At 56.5% G+C, this 23,181-nt stretch overlaps 1 protein-coding gene across 8 annotated transcripts in view; it reads right to left on the reverse strand.

The window, feature by feature from the left end:
• Positions 1 to 12,752: 12,752 nt before the first annotated feature.
• MIER2 (MIER family member 2) overlaps positions 12,753 to 23,181 on the reverse strand; it is a 40,665-nt gene continuing 30,236 nt past the window's right edge. For 6 of the 8 annotated variants that reach the window (XM_055102924.2, XM_055102926.2, XM_057300523.2 and 3 more), the window contains 7 exons: positions 21,922 to 22,073; positions 21,381 to 21,462; positions 20,893 to 20,987; positions 16,237 to 16,361; positions 16,013 to 16,101; positions 14,302 to 14,719; positions 12,753 to 13,893 (listed from right to left, as the gene is read on the reverse strand). In XM_055102924.2, the coding sequence (XP_054958899.1) occupies positions 13,872 to 13,893; positions 14,302 to 14,719; positions 16,013 to 16,101; positions 16,237 to 16,361; positions 20,893 to 20,987; positions 21,381 to 21,462; positions 21,922 to 22,073 (983 nt within the window). In that variant the 3' untranslated portion in view covers positions 12,753 to 13,871. The remainder of the gene's footprint in view (positions 13,894 to 14,301; positions 14,720 to 16,012; positions 16,102 to 16,236; positions 16,362 to 20,892; positions 20,988 to 21,380; positions 21,463 to 21,921; positions 22,074 to 23,181) is intronic. The other 2 variants (XM_055102925.2, XM_057300522.2) reach the window with 1 other exon arrangement.

A 23,181-nucleotide genomic window follows, 5' to 3' on the forward strand; every position in this document is an offset into this window, starting at 1 on the left:
CCGGGCGGGGACGTGGAGAAGGAAGACGAGCAGCGGCGGGGCCGGCCCCGCAGGACGGTTCCCGACTTTCCTCCTCAGGGAATGGCAGCCGCGCTGTGCACCTTGAAACTCCGAAAGCAGGAGGCACCTTAAAGTGGAAGGGGCGACGTGGCTTCATTTCAGAGGAGTTTCTTTTCTCCTAATACTCAAAAGCCTGGCGCGTCCTTCGATCCCTGGCACGTTAGAAGCTCAAGTTCCTCGGCACCCACCCTGCGACGGCGTAGGGTGTCCAGGCGCAGCCCTGTGCCCAGGCACCGTTCCTGTCGGCGCACTTGCTATCCCATTTCACAGAAGAGCACGGGGGCGCCAGGAGCTGGGAACCCCATGAAATGGCGCCGGGGTCTGTGCCCCCACCAGGTCGTGGGGAGCCCTGAGCTGAGGGTGCCTGGGGATTGAGGGCACCTGAGCCAGGGAAACCGAGGCCCAAGGGACCCACACTGGGTCCTTTCGGCTGGGACCATCCGGGAGGCCTCAGGAGTGTCAGACCCACGTTTCCGGAGTCCAGCCTTGACCTCTGCCACTCACGGTCACTTAAATGGGAAGTGGCAGGCCTGGGATCAGAAACAAGGCTGCTGGGCCCCAGATCCGCTGCCACCCTCAACCTCCTCTAAAACCTGTTCAGCACCACCATCAGCCCCCTGCCCCAGCAACACCAAAACAGGGTGCGTCTCAGCAACTGGACTTCAACTCGGAGCTCCTCGACCCTGCTTCCTGGATGCTCAGACACCTGCACGTGGGGCAGGGGGGGCATCATGAGGGAACTCCAAGGGCAAGGGGCTCTTGGGAGACAGCAAAGGCACCCAGAGTGGTGCTGGGTGGGAAGACGGTGCAAGCTGACCTGTGGCCCTCCAAGGGCAGGGTTGAGGTGCTCCCTTGCTGCACTCACAGTGGGGTGGGGGGGCTGTAGCTCCCGTCGGAATTAGGATTGTGAGGGTTCTGGTGCCTAGCATCAATGCTACATAAATGTAGGGTTCGGCGTCACTACTGCGCTTTCCCCCACACTTCAACCTGTCTGCAAATGAGTGACCACTGCTGTCAGTGTAGTCTTGCCAACGCACATTTTCTGCTAAGATGGAGAGGGTGCAACATCTACTGGAGTCAAGGAAAGGCAGGGTTCTTCATTGAGCACCTACTGTGTGCTGGGGAGCAAGGGAGAGGTCACTTGGAGGGGCCTGCCAAAGTGGGAGCGGGGGGAAGACAGTGGGGGCTGTGGGATTGGGCCAAGCCAAGAGGGAGAGACCCAAGAGAGGGGTGGAGGTAGACCTGGGAGGATAGAGGCTGGAGGTGAGGCTGCAGGCTGTTCCCCCTTCCATCCTTCCCCTTGGGTCAGGATTTGGGTCAGCCCTTAAAATCCCTGGGCAGGAGAAGGATTAAAATCTGGTGGGGAAAGCAAGAATTAGGATTAGGGTCAGGATTGGGGTCGTCTCCTACATATGCTGACTGCAGTCCACCACACTTCAAGGAACTTGTCACGGCTTTCATAGCTGGATCTGCTGCTGCCCCCAGCTGCCTGGTCCTCCCTTACAGGAAGAACCTGAGGCCAGGGCAGCTCCCAGCAGGGACAGAGCCCAGCCTGGAGGCCAGGCCTCAGTGGCTTTCTCCTTCACCTGCAAATAGCAGAGCTGGAAGCCGGTGGTGGTACATGTCCCCAGGCTGGGTCCCCTAAAGACAAGCAACCCCTGGGGGCCAGGTCGCCACTCCCAGGCAAGCAAGCTCACGGGGTCAGCAGCTGCAGCTCCCGCCTCTTGCCCAGCACTGGCTCTGCCACCTTGGTGCCTCATCGCAACCTGGATGGCTCCGGGCCTGTTTCCATATGGACTCTGTGGAGACTAAGACACCTGTGAAGTGGGCAGAAGGGGGCCTGGCACACAGTAGGTGCCACCTAAGTGCAGCCAGCCACTATACCTGCCCTTGCCTTCTGTGCTTCTCTGGGACTTGAGAGGTGAAGTACCTTGGCCAAAGTCAAAACGGGAGTTGTCTCCCAGGTTTCTGACACGGGGCTCTTGGAGTCGAACAGGTGCCCGTCAGTGGGTTTGACGTGCAGGCAGTGGGCAGGGAAGGCTGAGGGGGTGGATGGTTTGGAAAGACATCTAAGGTATCCCTCAGTCTCTGTCTGCATAAAGGCAGCAGGACAGTAGCTACTACCTGGGATTGTAGAGAAGATTAAATAGTTTGCGAAATGCTTGACCCAGGGCCAAACATTAGGAAACATCATTTGAGGGTTAATTGAACAAAATACAGTGTGGGTAGGTATCATGTGTTTGCTGGGTCAAGATGTAGAAGGTACTTCTTCCTGGGGTCAAGATTTAAAAGGGTTGGAAACTGCTGCCTTCAAATTCATAATCCAGGACCCATGAATTCAAAATTCCCCTTGGACTCTGCAATCCTTGGAGTGCCTCTTAATTTAGTGTAACCTTACAGTCAGTCAGGGACAGGGTAACCCTCCGGGTTTCCGCACCGCGAGTCTGCTGTGCTCTGTCTGTGAGGAAGTCTTCACTGGGTCACAGCAAAGAAAAACACACAGCAGTAGTGCTGGATGCGGTCGCCAGAGCCCCTCGTGCAGACAACCCGGACGCGGCCCCCCTGCCAGAGCCCCTCGTGCAGACCACCCGGAACGCACAGCCCCTCCCACCATCTCAGTCTGTGCGTTCGTTCACTGTCCCCGTCTCCTCCCACAAGCTCCAGGAAAGTGGGAGCTGGCACACAGTGGGTGCGCAAGCCGTGCTTACTGGGATGCCCGGAGCCTGAGGTCACCAGGGAGCTGACAGCTGCAGGGAGCTCTCCCTGGGTCACAGCAAGGCAAGACACACAAGCAACAGTGGAGGGCAACAGTGCGTTCTCAAAGGGAGAGCTGGTTTCCGCCTGCTTCTCATACAAAACGAGGGGCAGAGATGGCAGGGGCCACCCTGCGAAACACTCGATTAAATCCCCATTCACAAACCTTCCTGATGCATGGAAGCTCTATCCCTGCCCCCCAAACCAGCATCTGGTGAAGGCAAGGAAGTCACCTGGAAGACCTCAAATCTTTGCAGGTCTGCAAAGCTGCTGAGCTCCCACAGACCCCAAGGACCTGGTTCCGACTCAAGGAAGAACAAGGACGGTGGTGGCGGAGGGGCTCCAGAGAACTCGTAATGCCTCTGGTGAGGCCACCGCCGTCCTGTATGTCTTGATGTGACTGGTGACAGCCCACCAGGGCGGGGAACCAGTTCACTTCCCAAGTGCTCACCAGGGGCCGCGCTTTCGACTCTCCCTGCACAGGCCGTGGGTCGTGGCTCCGGGTGAGTGGAAACATTTGCCCCGCAGCGACCACCACCCCTCCCTCCCCGACCTCAAGCCACAGGACCAGGGGACGGGGCTGGGCTGCGCTCTGGGCTCCGCGACGCCTTCGGGAGGCACGGGCGCCCTCTGCTGGACACGCCGAGGAGGCGCTCCACGCCAGGGTCTCAACATCCTGCTGAGAACAGCCCAGCAATGGGGCCGACAGATGGAGCAAATAAACATCAAGGACCCCCTAGCTGAGTCCTGATACCTGTGAAACAAACAGGACACCCCGTTACATCTGAATCCCAGAAGAGCAACAAACCAGTTTTCAGTATGTGTCCCAAATACTGCATGGGACATACTTACACATTCGTTTATCTGTAATCCGAACCTAACTGGGCATCCTGTATTTTATCTGGCCATCCTACCCAGGAACTACAAACCCAGGAAACAAGGACCATCAGGGAGAGAGAAACAGCTGGGTCAGGTCAGTGGCGGCCCAGACAGTGCCAGTCCAGGGCCCGGACATCTTCAACAAAGCCTGGGCCTGGGAGGCTGAGGCTCTGGGGACAGTGGCCAGTCCAGGACCATCAGTTCTGAGCAACTTTCTCCCTCCCCCACTTCCACCCCCACAGAAATTGTCTCAGGAGGGCTGATCTCCAGGCAGGCCCCTGGCTAAGGCCTGCTTCCTGGCATGGCCATGGACTCTGTCCAGAACAGATTTCCATATTTGGTTAGCAGGTAGGAAGGAGGTCATCAAAGACCTTCACTTCACTGTAAAAGGAAAGCATTAAATAAACTAACACAAATGACTTTTATTTATGGCTGCCGAAAAGCTGAGGACAGTAAGTTTGTTCTAGAGAGGTATGAGCTCCCCTGAGGTTAGTCAAGACCAAGTCTGGTGGAGGCCTCATTAGTCCTAGGAGCCTGGTGTCAGACAAATCCGGAAGAGCCCCAAGGCACAGCGGGCCCTCCAGGTCCTCCTGCCTGGGTCTGGGCTGCAGGAAGGGCAGGATTCCACCACCCCACAGCTAACCCAGAGGCAAAGCTATGCTACACGAGCGGTGAGCAGGCCAGCCCAGCTCCTCGAGACCAGCACATCAACCCAGCTGCTGACAGGAGAGGGGCAAGCCCTTCCTGAGGCAAAACAGTATCCCCTCTGCTCCTTAACTGTCTTACCCACATCTAGTGCACCCTCAGAAACACAAGACACCATGGACAAGAACAGAATATTAGTCAACAATGGCATCCCAGGGTCTCTCCCAGCTCCAACCTATCTTAGATATTCCAATCAAATCCAATCTCCCTAAAGCGTGACTCTACTTCAGCTAAAAAACACACTAAGGCTCCCCACTGCCTTCCCAGTTTCAGATTTCTTGGCCTAAGAGGGAAGTTGTTCCTGCACTGCCCTCCTGACCTTTGTGCTCACCCCACACAAATGGGACGCTCATGCCTCTGGGTGGCTGCGCCCGGCCTGCCCATGTGCTCCTCCCTCTTTCTATTCCTTCTCCATGGGGCCTGCCCTGCTACCGAAGGGGAACAAGGGACCCTGGCCTGGCCAACCAGGAAACCCCTTCTGCTCGGCAGTTCCTGATTCAGTTAAGGGCACGAGACCCAAGAACAAATTTTACCCAGGAGTTTTGTTAGAACAGTTGGGCAAGATACAGGCTTCCCACAGAAATCACAGATGTAAGGTTGTGTGCCTGGAGCTTCTGGTGCCATCTCAGTCACCACGAAGGGCGCTGCCCCTGAGAAGAAGGTCAGTTCGGGCAGCAGAGAAATAGAAGCACCGAAACATCATAATGTGGATGGTGACTCCTGATTCCTGTTTCTGGAGGCCCTGGCATCCCCGGACTGGGTCTTAAGAGTATAAATTTCGGGCTGGGCGCAGCGGCTCACGCCTGTCATCCCAGCACTTTGGGAGGCCGAGGCGGGCGGCTCACGAGGTCAGGAATTCAAGACCAGCCTGGCCAATATGGTGAAACCCCATGTCTACTAAAAATAAAACAAAAATTAGCCGGGTGTGGTGGCGCACACCTATAATCCCAGCTACTGGGAAGGCTGAGGCAGGAGAATCGCTTGAACCCAGGAGATGGAGGTTGCAGTGAGCCAACATCATCGACGTCATGCCACTGCACTCCAGCCTGGGTGACAGAGCAAGACTCCGTCTCCCAAAAAAAAAAAAAAAGAAAAGAAATTATTCAAACAGAAGCACAGAGAGAGAGAAAAATAAAAGAGAGAGAGCTGTGAGGCAACACCGAGGGTTGTAACATTAGTGACTGCAGAGACTGTGGGACACCCAGGGCCGTGACACCAGTGACTGGAGAGACTGTGGGTCACCCATGGCCGTGACACCAGTGACTGGAGAGACTGTGGGACACGCATGGCCGTGACACCAGTGACTGGAGAGACTGTGGGACACGCATGGCCGTGACACCAGTGACTGGAGAGACTGTGGGACACCCAAGGCCGTGACACCAGTGACTGGAGAGACTGTGGGACACGCATGGCCGTGACACCAGTGACTGGAGAGACTGTGGGACACCCAGGGCCGTGACACCAGTGACTGGAGAGACTGTGGGACACCCATGGCCGTGACACCAGTGACTGGAGAGACTGTGGGTCACCCATGGCCGTGACACCAGTGACTGGAGAGACTGTGGGACACCCAGGGCCGTGACACCAGTGACTGGAGAGACTGGGACACCCAGGGCCGTGACACCAGTGACTGGAGAGACTGTGGGACACGCATGGCCATGACACCAGTGACTGGAGAGACTGTGGGACACCCAAGGCCGTGACACCAGTGACTGGAGAGACTGTGGGACACCCATGGCCGTGACACCAGTGACTGGAGAGACTGTGGGTCACCCATGGCCGTGACACCAGTGACTGGAGGGACTGTGGGACACCCAGGGCCGTGACACCAGTGACTGGAGAGACTGTGGGTCACCCATGGCCGTGACACCAGTGACTGGAGAGACTGTGGGACACCCATGGCCGTGACACCAGTGACTGGAGAGACTGTGGGACACCCAGGGCCGTGACACCAGTGACTGGAGAGACTGTGGGACACCCATGGCCGTGACACCAGTGACTGGAGAGACTGTGGGTCACCCATGGCCGTGACACCAGTGACTGGAGAGACTGTGGGACACGCATGGCCGTGACACCAGTGACTGGAGAGACTGTGGGACACCCATGGCCGTGACACCAGTGACTGGAGAGACTGTGGGTCACCCATGGCCGTGACACCAGTGACTGGAGAGACTGTGGGACACGCATGGCCGTGACACCAGTGACTGGAGAGACTGTGGGTCACCCATGGCCGTGACACCAGTGACTGGAGAGACTGTGGGACACGCATGGCCGTGACACCAGTGACTGGAGAGACTGTGGGACATCCATGGCCGTGACACCAGTGACTGGAGAGACTGTGGGACACCCATGGCCGTGACACCAGTGACTGGAGAGACTGTGGGTCACCCATGGCCGTGACACCAGTGACTGGAGGGACTGTGGGACACCCAGGGCCGTGACACCAGTGACTGGAGAGACTGTGGGTCACCCATGGCCGTGACACCAGTGACTGGAGAGACTGTGGGACACCCATGGCCGTGACACCAGTGACTGGAGAGACTGTGGGACACCCAGGGCCGTGACACCAGTGACTGGAGAGACTGTGGGACACCCATGGCCGTGACACCAGTGACTGGAGAGACTGTGGGACACCCATGGCCGTGACACCAGTGACTGCAGAGACTGTGGGACACCCAGGGCCGTGACACCAGTGACTGGAGACTGTGGGACACCCAGGGCCGTGACACCAGTGACTGGAGGGACTGTGGGACAGCACCCAGGACAGGGCACATGTACCAAAGACCCAAAAGACAGAGTGGGACATCAGAAAAATTTGAGAAATACTCCTTCAGAAATGGAACTCTAAGAAAGCAAAAGAAAACAGAAATATCTGCAGAAATAACAGTCAAGACTTCAAAATCTGTTAAAATGCACCCACCCTCAGGTCGAAGTAGCTCAGTTTAGAAAACTAGACCCAGGTGCATCACAAACGGCCAAAGTCCAAAAATAAAAGAAAATCATGTATATAGTCAGAAGTAAGATATTTCACAGCAAGGAAAACAGAAGAATGAGAAAATTCCTCATCAGAACAGTAGAAAGCAGCACGAATAGAACCACCTTAACACGCCCAGGGAAAAACACAGTCCACTTAGAACCGTATATCCTGTTAAAATGCACTTCAAAAGAGGAGGAGGAATTAGGGCCTTTTGATCCACGTAAGAGCTAAGCCTAGGCAGAATGTCACTGCAGAAGATCTACAAGACAATATATATTAAATACGGCACTTCAGACTCAAAGAAAATTATCCCTCTTGGCAACACGGAGTCTGAATGAAGAACTTAAGAGCGCCAGAAAGGTACAAAAATGTACACATCTTCGAAGGCTATGGAAAACAAGATCCCACTACACACCTATTCGAATGGCCAAACACAAAATACTGACACCACCAAACACTGGGCAGGACATGGGCCTCAGGAGCTCTTACTCATTGCTGGTGGGAGTGAAATGGCAGCTTCTCATTAAACACAGTCTCATCACACGGTCCGGCAATCAGGTTTCTTTGTTTATCCAAATGGGCTGAAAAGTTGTGTCAAAACAAAAACCTGCACATGGGCGTTTACAGCAGCTTTATGAGTAACTGCTGAAGCTTGGAAGCTGCTAAGATGTCTTTATGTGTAACTGCCAAAGCTTGGAAGCTGCTAAGTGTCTTTACGCGTAACTGCCGAAGCTTGGAAGCTACTAAGATGTCCTTCAATAGGTACGTAGATAAACAAGCTGCAGCACACGCCCAGGATGGAGTATCATCCAGCGCTAAAAAGAAATGAGCCATCAAGCCACAAAAAGACATGGCAAAGCCTTCAGTGAACATGAAAGAAGCCAATCTCAAAGGCTACATACTGTACATGTACACCAAAGCACATCCTCATCAGACACCTCAATACACCAAAGCACATTCTCATCAGACACCTCAATACACCAAAGCACATCCTCATCAGACTCAATACACCAAAGCACATCCTCATCAGACTCAATACACCAAAGCACATCCTCATCAGACACCTCAATACACCAAAGCACATCCTCATCAGACTCAATACACCAAAGCACATCCTCATCAGACACCTCAATACACCAAAGCACATCCTCATCAGACTCAATATACCAAAGCACATCCTCATCAGACACCTCAATACACCAAAGCACATCCTCATCAGACACCTCAATAAACCAAAGCACATCCTCATCAGACTCCTCAATACACCAAAGCACATTCTCATCAGACACCTCAATACACCAAAGCACATCCTCATCAGACTCAATACACAAAAGCACATCCTCATCAGACTCCTCAATACACCAAAGCACATCCTCATGAGACTCAATACACCAAAGCACATCCTCATCAGACACCTCAATACAGCAAAGCACATCCTCATCAGACTCAATACACCAAAGCACATCCTCATCAGACTCCTCAATACACCAAAGCACATTCTCATCAGACACCTCAATACACCAAAGCACATCCTCATCAGACACCTCAATACAGCAAAGCACATCCTCATCAGACTCAATACACCAAAGCACATCCTCATCAGACTCCTCAATACACCAAAGCACATTCTCATCAGACACCTCAATACACCAAAGCACATCCTCATCAGACTCAATACACCAAAGCACATCCTCATCAGACACCTCAATACACCAAAGCACATCCTCATCAGACACCTCAATACACCAAAGCACATCCTCATCAGACTCCTCAATACACCAAAGCACATTCTCATCAGACACCTCAATACACCAAAGCACATCCTCATCAGACTCAATACACCAAAGCACATCCTCATCAGACTCCTCAATACACCAAAGCACATCCTCATCAGACTCAATACACCAAAGCACATCCTCATCAGACACCTCAATACACCAAAGCACATCCTCATCAGACTCAATATACCAAAGCACATCCTCATCAGACACCTCAATACACCAAAGCACATCCTCATCAGACACCTCAATAAACCAAAGCACATCCTCATCAGACTCCTCAATACACCAAAGCACATTCTCATCAGACACCTCAATACACCAAAGCACATCCTCATCAGACTCAATACACAAAAGCACATCCTCATCAGACTCCTCAATACACCAAAGCACATCCTCATGAGACTCAATACACCAAAGCACATCCTCATCAGACACCTCAATACAGCAAAGCACATCCTCATCAGACTCAATACACCAAAGCACATCCTCATCAGACTCCTCAATACACCAAAGCACATTCTCATCAGACACCTCAATACACCAAAGCACATCCTCATCAGACACCTCAATACAGCAAAGCACATCCTCATCAGACTCAATACACCAAAGCACATCCTCATCAGACTCCTCAATACACCAAAGCACATTCTCATCAGACACCTCAATACACCAAAGCACATCCTCATCAGACTCAATACACCAAAGCACATCCTCATCAGACACCTCAATACACCAAAGCACATCCTCATCAGACACCTCAATACACCAAAGCACATCCTCATCAGACTCCTCAATACACCAAAGCACATTCTCATCAGACACCTCAATACACCAAAGCACATCCTCATCAGACTCAATACACCAAAGCACATCCTCATCAGACTCCTCAATACACCAAAGCACATCCTCATCAGACTCAATACACCAAAGCACATCCTCATCAGACTCCTCAATACACCAAAGCACACCCTCATCAGACACCTCAATACACCAAAGCACATTCTCATCAGACACCTCAATACACCAAAGCACATCCTCATCAGACTCAATACACCAAAGCACATCCTCATCAGACACCTCAATACACCAAAGCACATCCTCATCAGACTCAATACACCAAAGCACATCCTCATCAGACTCAATACACCAAAGCACATCCTCATCAGACACCTCAATACACCAAAGCACATCATCAGACTCAATACACCAAAGCACATCCTCATCAGACACCTCAATACACCAAAGCACATCCTCATCAGACACCTCAATACACCAAAGCACATCCTCATCAGACTCCTCAATACACCAAAGCACATCCTCATCAGACTCCTCAATACACCAAAGCACATCCTCATCAGACTCCTCAATACACCAAAGCACATCCTCATCAGACTCCTCAATACACCAAAGCACATCCTCATCAGACTCCTCAATACACCAAAGCACATCCTCATCAGACTCCTCAATACACCAAAGCATATCCTCATCAGACTCAATACCCTAAAGCACATCCTCATCAGACACCTCAATACACCAAAGCACATCCTCATCAGACTCCTCAATACACCAAAGCACATTCTCATCAGACACCTCAATACACCAAAGCACATCCTCATCAGACTCAATACACCAAAGCACATCCTCATCAGACTCCTCAATACACCAAAGCACATCCTCATCAGACACCTCAATACACCAAAGCACATCCTCATCAGACTCAATACACCAAAGCACATCCTCATCAGACACCTCAATACACCAAAGCACATCCTCATCAGACACCTCAATACACCAAAGCACATCCTCATCAGACTCCTCAATACACCAAAGCACATTCTCATCAGACACCTCAATACACCAAAGCACATCCTCATCAGACTCAATACACCAAAGCACATCCTCATCAGACTCCTCAATACACCAAAGCACATCCTCATCAGACTCAATACACCAAAGCACATCCTCATCAGACTCCTCAATACACCAAAGCACACCCTCATCAGACACCTCAATACACCAAAGCACATCCTCATCAGACTCAATACACCAAAGCACATCCTCATCAGACTCAATACACCAAAGCACATCCTCATCAGACACCTCAATACACCAAAGCACATCCTCATCAGACTCAATACACCAAAGCACATCCTCATCAGACTCAATACACCAAAGCACACCCTCATCAGACACCTCAATACACCAAAGCACATCCTCATCAGACTCAATACACCAAAGCACATCCTCATCAGACTCAATACACCAAAGCACATCCTCATCAGACACCTCAATACACCAAAGCACATCCTCATCAGACTCAATACACCAAAGCACATCCTCATCAGACACCTCAATACACCAAAGCACATCCTCATCAGACTGCTCAAAACCAGTGGTACTGAAAAATCTTCAAAGCAGTTGGAGGAAAAAAACCAAGAGAGGACTGAAGATTTCCTGCCGGAGGCAGGGCAAGCTGGAAGACAGAAGACCTTGTACATCTGAAGAAAACGTCAGCAGGCTGCGGCGCTCCAATGAAAACTCCTCTACGCCCATCCCCAAACACCCAGGTTGCCCAGTGGCTGGCCCTGGTTCTCACAGCTCCTGGCACAGGCTCACCAGCAAGACCCCTGACTCTCCCACACCCATCATGCAAGTGGTCCTGGTCCTTCACCAATAGTCCCTGAGGCCAAGCCACAGTCACCTCCCAGCTGGGGGCCGGCCCTCCCCATATCCCATCACCATGCATGCCCACATTTCCCTCACTGATGTGGACAATATGCAACCCAACCAGGCTGCACCGTCCCACAGGGCGCTATTAACAATGCAGACCTCAGCCAGGCACGATGTCTCACGCCTGTAATCCCAGCACTTTGGGAGGCCGAGGCGGGAGAACACAAGGTCAAGAGATAGAGACCATCCTGGCCAATAAGGAGAAACCCCATCTCTACAAAAAATACAAAAAGTAGCTGGGCATGGTGGCGGGTGCCTGTAATCCCAGCTACTCGGGAGGCTGAGGCAGGAGAATCGCGTGAACTCAGGAGGCGGAGGTTGCAGTGAGCCGAGATCGCACCACTGCACTCCAGCCTGGCGACAGTGTGAGACCCTGTCTAAAAAAAAAAAGCAAAACAAAACAAAAAAACAATGCAGACCTAAAGTGGCTTCCACACCAAGAACAAAACTTGGCCTCATGACCTACTGTCCCCACCCCGCCCAACCTCTGCCCTCTGTGCCCTCAGCTTCTCCTGGAGACCCAGGCCTCTGTCCTCTGCATCTGCTGTCACGCCTGCCAGGCCTCTCGGCAAACTTTCAGCAAAGGAGGCCCATTCTCCTTCATGTTTCAGCTTAAATATCACTTCTAGGAGGCTGCCCCGACCACCTCTACCCAGACGTGGGCCCTCCTCACATCCCGTCATCGTGGCCACAATTCCCTTACTGACGTGAACAATACGTAGCCCACCACGTCATGCCCCCGGTGCACCCCCTCGCCCGTGTTGCTCACGACTTATCCTGGACCCTCCAAGAGACATGCAGGCCCCCAAGTGAGATGACAAGGACACCTGCCGCCCCAGCCCCCACCCGATCCACCACAAGGCACCCCGGGCTTCAAATCAAGTTTAATAAATAAAACAGCAAAGGGGGGTTCAAGGCAGTTATCACTTCACAGTGTGGTCCTTGGTGGGGTGAGGGATGGTCGAGTCCAACTCGGAAAGGGGCTCGAGCACAAGAGGCTGGACGACACCCGGGGCAGGGTGCGCCGCCGCCCACGGAGGACCCCACTCCAACGTGTAAACAGAAACAGAAACAAACGAGGGGGCCAGGGAGGAGGGGGACCAGGACTCCAAGCCATCTTGCTAGGAAGCTTCCCACAGAAGGAAGACCTGCAGGGCTGGGGAAACAGGCTGGAGTCTGGCCCCTGCGTGGCCAGCAGGGCTGGCTCCTCCGGAGGCTCCCTGCCTTGGTACCGGGGGAGGACAGCAAAGGGGGATGTAAATCACCTGTCTCCTCAAACCCACGCCTGGGGTTGCTGAGGGACCCCACCCCAACCGCTCAGGATCGGGGAGCAGGGATGGAGAGGGAAGAGGCAGGTGGGGGTGTAAAGTGCGGCTTTTCCTGAAGTGGAGACAATGGGGTGGGAAGGCGAGGCTGGGGTGGGGGCCGGACAGCGAGGTATATGGCTCTGTGCCCCACGGGGTTGGCACTGAGTAGCAGCTGCCCACGACCCCCAGGGCTGGGGCAGCCCGCGGCCCTGCCGGGTGTGGAGAGACAGAGCCAAGCAGGGAGCTGAGGGCGCCCCGGCGGAGGCTGCTGGTGCGGGGCAGGGCGTCCTGCCCGTCTCCCCGCTGGGGCAGTGACGCCTTCCCTCGCCTCTGCTGGCTGGAAGGGACTAGGTGGCCGGCTCTGCCCTGCGTCCCAACGGCGGGGTCTTTTCTGTCCCCGGCTGCCCGACGGATCCCACGTGCAGGCAGCGGCCTGGACCCGGGTGGCAGTGCCGGGCGCTGACGGCGCTGGGTGGGGCCATGGGTCCATTCTGTGTGGACAGGGGCGAGGGCTCACGGCCCAGCCACCTCACCCCAGTCCTGACGTGTTCTGAAGCAGAAGGAGGTGCTACCCCAAAGGCCCAGGGGGTGGGGAAGGGGTCAGGAAGACTGACAGAGGCGGGCCCAGCGGCAGCGCTAAGTCCAGTCTGGGCCGCATACGCCGCCCGCGGCCAGGAGTCAGCAGGTCATCACGTTACAGCTGCAGGGGAGAGACCAAGAGAGACGCAGAGAGTGTCAGTGCGGCCCCACGTGCCTGCACAGCCCAGTGCTGAGCGCTGGACTCGAGACTCCCAGCCTTGCCTCCCCCACAGCCTATGGCAGCCGGGCCCGGGGTGCCCTGAGGGGAGCTGGTGGCTGGAGCAGGGGTGGGACAGCCTGGCACCTGCCCCCATTTGTGGAGAATGTGGACCACATGAATGTATTCTCCAGTCAAAAAATACATACAAGTAAAGAATAAACCTAAAGACACACTGAGAGCCTGCTCGTGGAGCCACACTGTCCTCGGGTCCTTGGGGCAAATGCCTCCCACCCTCCTCTGCTCAGCCTGAGGGCTGGGGGGACCTCGGTTGGAGTGTTGCGGAGGCCCCGGGCATGGGGTGGCACTCACTGTGACAGGGGCTCCGAGTGTAGCCCGGGGGCCGGGCACGTGGGGTGGGCGGCCAGGAAGGGGTTCACGTCCCCAATGCCGATGAGTCCAAACTCGGTGACCGACAAAGCCACCTGTGCAGGGGCCACATTCTCCTCCGGATCCCCGCTCAGGTCCACATGGCTGGAGATGAGGGGCAGCTCCTTGGGCAGGGCGAAGTCCACGGCCAGCCTTGGGCTGGCGTCTGGCTCCGGAGCAGTGACAGCTGGCTGGTATGAGGCTGGGTCGGCCAGGGCTGGGGGCCGATGGGACAGGGGTACAACGGGGGACTCATCCAGCTGCTGGAAGGAACAGGGCCCTGGCTCCGAGGACGGGAGTCCATCAGAGGCCACTCCGGGCTCATCGAGACCACCGGCCGTGCCATCCACGCTCAGTGGATCTGTGAAAGAGAATGCAACAGAGGGTGGGGCCTGCCCACAGCCGCGGATCCTGTGCAGGCTCCTGCCTAACTTTGCTGGGTCCAGCAAAGCCTGTGGATCCCTCCCCAGAAAAGCCTCCACACAAATACAAAAGACACCAGTTACACTGAAATCCGGAGCCCCAGGTTAAGGGTCTCAGCTTTAGAAGTAGATTTTAGTTCATCAGACCCACAGTGGGTCACAACCCACATCTTTAAAAAGAGCCGAATACAATAGACTTAGGTGTAAACAATGCCGGGGGCACTGCAGAGGGTAAATACAGGGTCTGTGGAATACACAGACTTAGGTGTAAACAATGCCGGGGGCACTGCGAGGGTTAATACAGGGTCTGTGGAATACACAGACTTAGGTGTAAACAATGCCGGGGGCACTGCAGAGGGTAAATACAGGGTCTGTGGAATACACAGACTTAGGTGTAAACAATGCCGGGGGCACTGCGAGGGTTAATACAGGGTCTGTGGAATACACAGACTTAGGTGTAAACAATGCCGGGGGCACTGCAGAGGGTAAATACAGGGTCTGTGGAATACACAGACTTAGGTGTAAACAACGCCGGGGGCACTGCGAGGGTTAATACAGGGTCTGTGGAAGTTTTGTTCCCACAGGCAGCGCAAGGGGCCTCACCACAATTCTAGGAAGTAGCCGAGGTGGACACCCTTTGGCAAACAAACCATGGAAACAACCAGACTCTGGAAATGGGGGACGCTCCCAGACTCAACCATCTAAACACAGAGCCAGAAGGCAAAGGATCCTCGTTTGCACCCTCCCCGTGTGGGTCTCCACCTTCGGACGCCACATCAGACACCACCACCGGACATGGTCCCTACCCGAGGCCCTGCTGTGCTCCGTCATGGCCTCAGGTGCAAGATCCTGGCGACGGCTCCGGACACCCTGTCCTTCCTGAGTGTCCTGGTGACGGGCTAAGTCCCCACCCTGGGGCAGGAAGGCCCTCCCCGGAGACTGAGGCCTGGTAAATACCCCAACCTCACCATATGGGGATCCCCAGCAGTGGGGCCACATGCACCCCTCCAGCAAGCCCAGAGGGTAAGCGTAATCCCTGCCCTCCCCTCTCCCAGCCAGGTGTACAGAGCGGCATCCACATCACGTGGCTGCCCTCCGCCACCCAGACGCCCACTCCTCCTGGCGAGGCTGGCCCAGCACAGGGCGCCAGGCAGGAGAGGCTCCACCGGGCCTCAGTCACGGCTCCAGACCCGTGGCCGCCCCCAGGGCAGGAGATACTCCCCAAGCCTCACCTGTGCGCATCCCAGTCAGGGTGTCCTGCTCCGGGCGCGGACGGCCGGGGCCATCGGGGTCGCTGCCATCCAGGTCCTGGTCTGCGTCCCTGTGGGGAGAGGGCGCCATGAGGGGCAGCAGACAGGACGGACGCCCCCACCCAAGAGGTGCCGCCCAGGCGCCCACGTGCCCACCCCCGGCGGGGTGGCCGCGTGTCGTTACTGCTGGGGAGTGCTGCACGCACGTGGTTCCGGACGGGACGTACTTCCTCCGGCCCAGCCGCGTCTGCTGGGCGAAGTAGTCGTAGCGCTCCGACTTCTTCCACAGGTAGTAGTACTCGACACACTCGCCCACTGACCGTGTGCGCACCTGCGGGGAGGGGTCAGGAGCCATCTGTGTCCCCGGCTGCCCAGCCCCGGCACCTGCACCACCATCCCAGGACATCCTGGGACCCTGGGACAGCACAGAAGGAGCACAGCACCCACCACTCTCAGATAACGCAAGACCCCCCGACCCATGACCCCAACAGGCCCACAGGCTATGCCCACCACACGGAACAGGGGCTCGGAGCACTGTGGCACTGCCTCCTGTTTCAAGCCCCCTCAGAGCCCTCCAGCTCCTGGCTTGAGACCCCTCTTTCCCTTCTGTAGCATCAGCCAGACAAACGTACCCTCCAGGCCTCTGTCTACTGCTCACCCACCCCATCCCAGACCATGAGCCACCGGCCAGTTGCGTCCACCTCATCTGCCTGCTTCTCACAGGCCCGGGGTGGGAGTGGGAGTGACAACCCCCGGGTCCACAGACTCCTGGACTGAGCCCCTTCCCCGGGAGGAAGAGGCACAAGCCCGCGGCGCCTGCTTTCCCACCGAACACATCCCCCCAGGGCCCAGCGAATGCTTCCCAAGTGCACAGAAGACACCACGGAAGGACACATGGGTTCTGTGAACCCCACAAAATTCACGACGTGGCACATAAAGGCCAAACACACACGCACACAAGGCTTCAGGGAGACGAGAAGGGACAAACACACATGCACACAAGGCTTCAGGGAGACGAGAAGGGACAAACACACACGCACACAAGGCTTCAGGGAGACGAGAAGGGACACACGCACACAAGGCTTCAGGGAGACGAGAAGGGACAAACACACGCACACAAGGCTTCAGGGAGACGAGAAGGGACAAACACACACACAAGGCTTCAGGGAGACGAGAAGGGACACACACACACACAAGGCTTCAGGGAGACGAGAAGGGCCAAACACACACGCACACAAGGCTTCAGGGAGATGAGAAGGGACACACACACACGCACACAAGGCTTCAGGGAGACGAGAAGGGACACACGCACACAAGGCTTCAGGGAGACGAGAAGGGACAAACACACGCACACAAGGCTTCAGGGAGACGAGAAGGGACAAACACGCACACAAGGCTTCAGGGAGACGAGAAGGGACACACACACACACAAGGCTTCAGGGAGACGAGAAGGGCCAAACACACACGCACACAAGGCTTCGGGGAGATGAGAAGGGACACACACACACGCACACAAGGCTTCAGGGAGACGAGAAGGGACACACACACGCACACAAGGCTTCAGGGAGACGAGAAGGGACAAACACACATGCACACAAGGCTTCGGGGAGACGAGAAGGGACACACACACACGCACACAAGGCTTCAGGGAGACGAGAAGGGACAAACACACACGCACACAAGGCTTCGGGGAGACGAGAAGGGACACACACACACGCACACAAGGCTTCAGGGAGACGAGAAGGGACACACACACACACACAAGGCTTCGGGGAGACGAGAAGGGACAAACACACATGCACACAAGGCTTCAGGGAGACGAGAAGGGACACACACACACACAAGGCTTCAGGGAGACGAGAAGGGACACACACACACAAGGCTTCAGGGAGACGAGAAGGGACACACACACGCACACAAGGCTTCAGGGAGACGAGAAGGGACACACGCACACAAGGCTTCAGGGAGACGAGAAGGGACACACACACGCACACAAGGCTTCAAGGAGACGAGAAGGGACACACACACACGCACACAAGGCTTCAGGGAGACGAGAAGGGACACACACACACAAGGCTTCAGGGAGACGAGAAGGGACAAACACACATGCACACAAGGCTTCAGGGAGACGAGAAGGGACACGCACACAAGGCTTCAGGGAGACGAGAAGGGACACACGCACACAGGGCTTCAGGGAGACGAGAAGGGACACACACACACAAGGCTTCAGGGAGACGAGAAGGGACACACACACACAAGGCTTCAGGGAGACGAGAAGGGCCAAACACACACGCACACAAGGCTTCAGGGAGACGAGAAGGGACACACACACGCACACAAGGCTTCAAGGAGACGAGAAGGGACACACACACACGCACACAAGGCTTCAGGGAGACGAGAAGGGACACGCACACAAGGCTTCAGGGAGACGAGAAGGGACACACGCACACAGGGCTTCAGGGAGACGAGAAAGGACAAACACACACGCACACAAGGCTTCAGGGAGACGAGAAGGGACACACAGCAAGTGCGTTCCATGTGGCACCTGGCACAGAGCTGGGCGCACACCTGGCAACACCTCCAACATCTCCACCCGGGAGGCTCATCCCACAGAGAGCTTGAGGCTGTGGCCACTGCTGGTGATGGCGGAAAAGACCCCCTCACCTGGACATGCTCTGGGCCAACTAACCCACCGCCACCCAGAACGAGGATGCCCAGTGCTCACCGCTGCGAGAACAACGTGGGGTCCTGCCTGGGGGTGAGACCGAGACAACCTCTCTGCAGGGCAAACCTCAAACGCACGTCACGAGAGAGCTCTTCTGTGAAGGGCCAGGGTGAAATAGGCACTGGCTCAGGCTGACCAACGCGTGCTGGCTACACACAGCCCCTCGCGGCTGGGCCAGGACCTGCCCGGAGCTCCAGAAACACGGCCGGGAGCTATAGAAACACGGCCCGGAGCTATAGAAACACAGCCCAGAGTCCAGAAACACAGCCCGAAGCTCCAGAAACACGGCCCAGAGCTATAGAAACACGGCCGGGAGCTATAGGAACATGGCCCAGAGCTATAGAAATACGGCCGGAGGTGTAGAAACACGGCCCGGAGCTGCAGAAACACAGCCCGGAGCTATAGAAACGGTCCTGAGTCCAGAAACACGGCCCGGAGCTGCAGAAACACAGCCCGGAGCTATAGAAACGGCCCAGAGTCCAGAAACACGGCCTGGAGCTGCAGAAACACAGCCTGGAGCTGTACAAACACGGCCTGGAGCTACAGAAACACAGCCCGGAGCTATAGAAACGGCCCAGAGTCCAGAAACACAGCCTGGAGCTGCAGAAACACAGCCTGGAGCTGTACAAACACAGCCTGGAGCTGTACAAACACGGCCTGGAGCTACAGAAACACAGCCCGGAGCTATAGAAACGGTCCTGAGTCCAGAAACACGGCCTGGAGCTATAGAAACGGTCCTGAGTCCAGAAACACGGCCCGGAGCTATAGAAACGGTCCTGAGTCCAGAAACATGGCCTGGAGCTACAGAAACACGGCCCGGAGCTATAGAAACGGTCCTGAGTCCAGAAACATGGCCTGGAGCTGCAGAAACACGGCCCGGAGCTATAGAAACGGTCCTGAGTCCGGAAACACGGCCTGGAGCTATAGAAACGGTCCTGAGTCCAGAAACACGGCCCGGAGCTATAGAAACGGTCCTGAGTCCAGAAACATGGCCTGGAGCTACAGAAACACAGCCCGGAGCTATAGAAACGGTCCTGAGTCCAGAAACATGGCCTGGAGCTACAGAAACACGGCCCGGAGCTATAGAAACGGTCCTGAGTCCAGAAACATGGCCTGGAGCTGCAGAAACACGGCCCGGAGCTACAGAAACACGGCCCGGAGCTCCAGAAACTTGACAGGGGCTCCAAGTGCAGCCCGGGAGCACCACACTCCAGCCACACCTCGCCCCGCTGTCTCCAATCAAAACACCACGTGGTGCTGGAGTCTGACAAGGACAGTCCATCGCTGCTGCGCACGGCACCGCACAGTCACCTGAGCAATGTCCTGGGCCGTACAACCAGCCCCGGGCAGGTGCCTCCTCACCCAAGCCCTTCAGTGGAAGACATCGGGCCCCAAATGGAGCACGGTCCCAGGACACGAGGCAGAAGCAAGGCTCGGCAACAAGGCCACAGCCCACTGGTCCTGAAGGGACTCAGTGCCCAACCGGGGCGTGGACAGAGGCGGAGAAGCCACTGGTCAGAGCCACGGGAAGGTTTTCAGCCAGAGATGTCTGACTGCCAAGAGGCTGGCTTGGAAGTTACCACTCAAGAAGCCACAGGGCAGAGGGCACTGCTACAGACATGCAGAGACCCACAGAGGACGTGGGGAAGGTCTAAGGAAGGGCAGAAGGCCCCGGCACTTGGCAGCACCTGCCTGTCATGAGGGTTTGTCCCGGGTGGCAGAAGGACCTGGGTCCCTGGAGGAGGGAACCAGGAGACCCCTGGTCTCCAGGTGTCAGGGGTTCTGCTGTGGGGCCAATGCTGGACACTGAGCCAGCAGGCTCTGCTCAGAGGACACAGACTTGAAGATGAGGTGCCCAGGGCCCTGAGGTGGAATGTGAGGCAGAAACAACTACTAGAATTCAGCTTTTGCCACGTTCTTTCCCAAAGCCAGAGCCTTGTTCTTGTGGGGACAGCAAAGGGGCCCACAGCAGTCAGTAGCAGAAAATGCAGAAGACAGCAATGGGCACACGGTGAGGAGGCGGACACGGGACACGGGGCTCCAGGCCTCCAGTCGGCCGTGTGCTGTGCGCCTGCGGACCCTGAACCCCTCCCCAGATCGAGAAGCCCCCGGTGGAGCCTGGCAGTGGAGTCCGCACCTTGTTGGCCTGGATCAGGTGAAAGTTCTTTCCATGCACACGGAAGCCGTGCTCGAAGTTCCTGCACTCCTCTTCACTCCAAGCACAGAGCCCATCTGCAAACACGGCCGGGGAGAAGGGTCAGCGGCGCCCAGGGCAGGGCCGCAGCGGAAGGAAGGCCCAGGCCGGGGAGAAGGGTCAGCGGCGCCCAGGCCGGGGAGAATGGTCAGCGGTGCCCAGGGCGGGGCCGCAGCAGAAGGAAGGCCCAGGCCGGGGAGAACGGTCAGCGGTGCCCAGGGCGGGGCCGCAGCAGAAGGAAGGCCCAGGCCGGGGAGAACGGTCAGCGGTGCCCAGGGCGGGGCCGCAGCAGAAGGAAGGCCCAGGCCGGTGAGAACAGTCAGCGGTGCCCAGGGCGGGGCTGCAGCGGAAGGAAGGCCCAGGCCGGGGAGAAGGGTCAGCGGTGCCCAGGGCGGGGCCGCAGTGGAAGGAAGGCCCAGGCCGCTGCTCACCTCGGATCACCTTCACGTTGAACCGCAGCCTTCGCAGGGCCTCCTCCACATTGAAGTTGCATTTCACCAACTCGTACAGCGCCTGGGGAGAGGACATGTTGGCTCTTCCATGGGCTCAGCCCAGGAGCCGACAGCAAGAACTGTCTATACCATCCAGGGAGTGGCATCAGGGGCCGTCCTCACCACCCTCCTGGGCGATGTCAGGGCCACCTACACCTCTATCCAGCGAGTGGCTTCAGGGGCCGTCCACACCACCCTCCTGGGCGATTTCAGGGCCACCTACACCTCTATCCAGGGAGTGGCATCAGGGGTGTCTACATCCCCTTGCAGGATACCCGGAGGCGTCTACACCTCCTCCCTGATACGTGGTTTTAATTGGCCCCCTTCTGACCTGAGTAGCTGTTCCAGTGCCCTGGCCCCCGCACACCTGACCCCTGCCCTCCCCTCTGCCCTGCCTGGCCCCTGGAGGCACTGGGGTGTGAGCTCTGGCCCACGCCATGGCAGCCCTCAGCCCCTCTGTCCCCGGCATGGCAGCCCCCACCTGCTCACTGTCTTTCACGGCTTCTCCCTCTGGGAGCTGAGGCCCGGCCATCTCGTGCCAACGCCGCTTCACCGCCCTGTACAGGAACTCCTCCACCTCCCTCTCAGGGAGGACGCTGGGGTCCCAGAGCAGCTGGTCTTCGTTCTCGTAGACTGCACAAGCAGAGGGCAAAGGTCAGGTTGCAGGAACCCAATCTGCACCCACACACGCCAGGACAAGCAAAGCAGCCAACTCAGCCCCTGACAGGGAGGAGGCACTGTCCGCCTTCCCTTTCCCAAGCCCTGGGCCGCCATCGCTGCGCTCCTCCTGGGCTTGGTGCTGCTGTGCTCAATTCAACTACCGAGTGGGTCCAGAGCAGGCTCTGGGCACCAGACACAGGCCTGTATCCCAACGACCAAGTGCAGGGAGCCACGAGCAGTCAGCAGGGGCGCCTGATCCAGCCAAGGGGTCAGGGGAAGCTGTGGACAGCCTAGATCTGGGGCAGGGGAATTCTGAGCAAGGACTCTGCAGAGGGGGTTCTAAGTAGTGAGACCAGTGAGGTGAGGCTGGCTTCAGGCTGCACAGCTACAAGGGCACCTGAAATGCAGAGGCCTGAGGGAGCAGCAAGGAGGCCCCCGATTCTGGATAAAGGCAGCTGAGACTCGGGCCCGTGGACAAGCGGGAGCCCCCACAGTTAGGCACTGTCGCGCTCTAACCCTGGGAGCTGAAGAGCCACGGCCAGAAGGTGCATCACCGCTGGGGAGACATCCTGCCCCCGGTAGCTGGTGTGGATGGCAGATGTGCTCACAGAGGGGAGGAAAAGTCCACGACCTCAGATGCAATTGGCTTTCGGCAAAGGGAGGGACGCAGCCTCCAGCTGTGGCGAGGGACGTGACTGGGGACAAGGCAGGGGAGAGCTCAGGGCCAGGTCTGGCAAGGCTCAAGTGCCAGCACCTCTCGATTATCCAGGAAAGAGGCACAGGATCCCAAACAAAGCAAACCAACAAATAAAAAACAAAATCAGTGCACGGGAAGAAATGTGAAAAACGCACTGGGGAAAACAGCTCCACACGGGAGTCTCCACTGCCGGGGGCTGACGCGGTAACTAGCTCCCAGGTTGGTGCTGTGCCCCACCAAGCAGGGGCCTCTCCCGGTCCTCATGGCCATGAGGAAAACAGGCAGACACCACAGCCACCTTTCTCCATCTCCACAGGCGACACCTGAGCCCTGCTTGGACAGAGGTGGTCTCCAAGAAAACAGCAGACCATCTCTGGAGAAAAA

The sequence above is a fragment of the Pan paniscus genome, chromosome 20 (genome assembly GCF_029289425.2).
Source record: "Pan paniscus chromosome 20, NHGRI_mPanPan1-v2.0_pri, whole genome shotgun sequence".
Taxonomy (NCBI): Eukaryota; Metazoa; Chordata; class Mammalia; order Primates; family Hominidae; genus Pan; species Pan paniscus.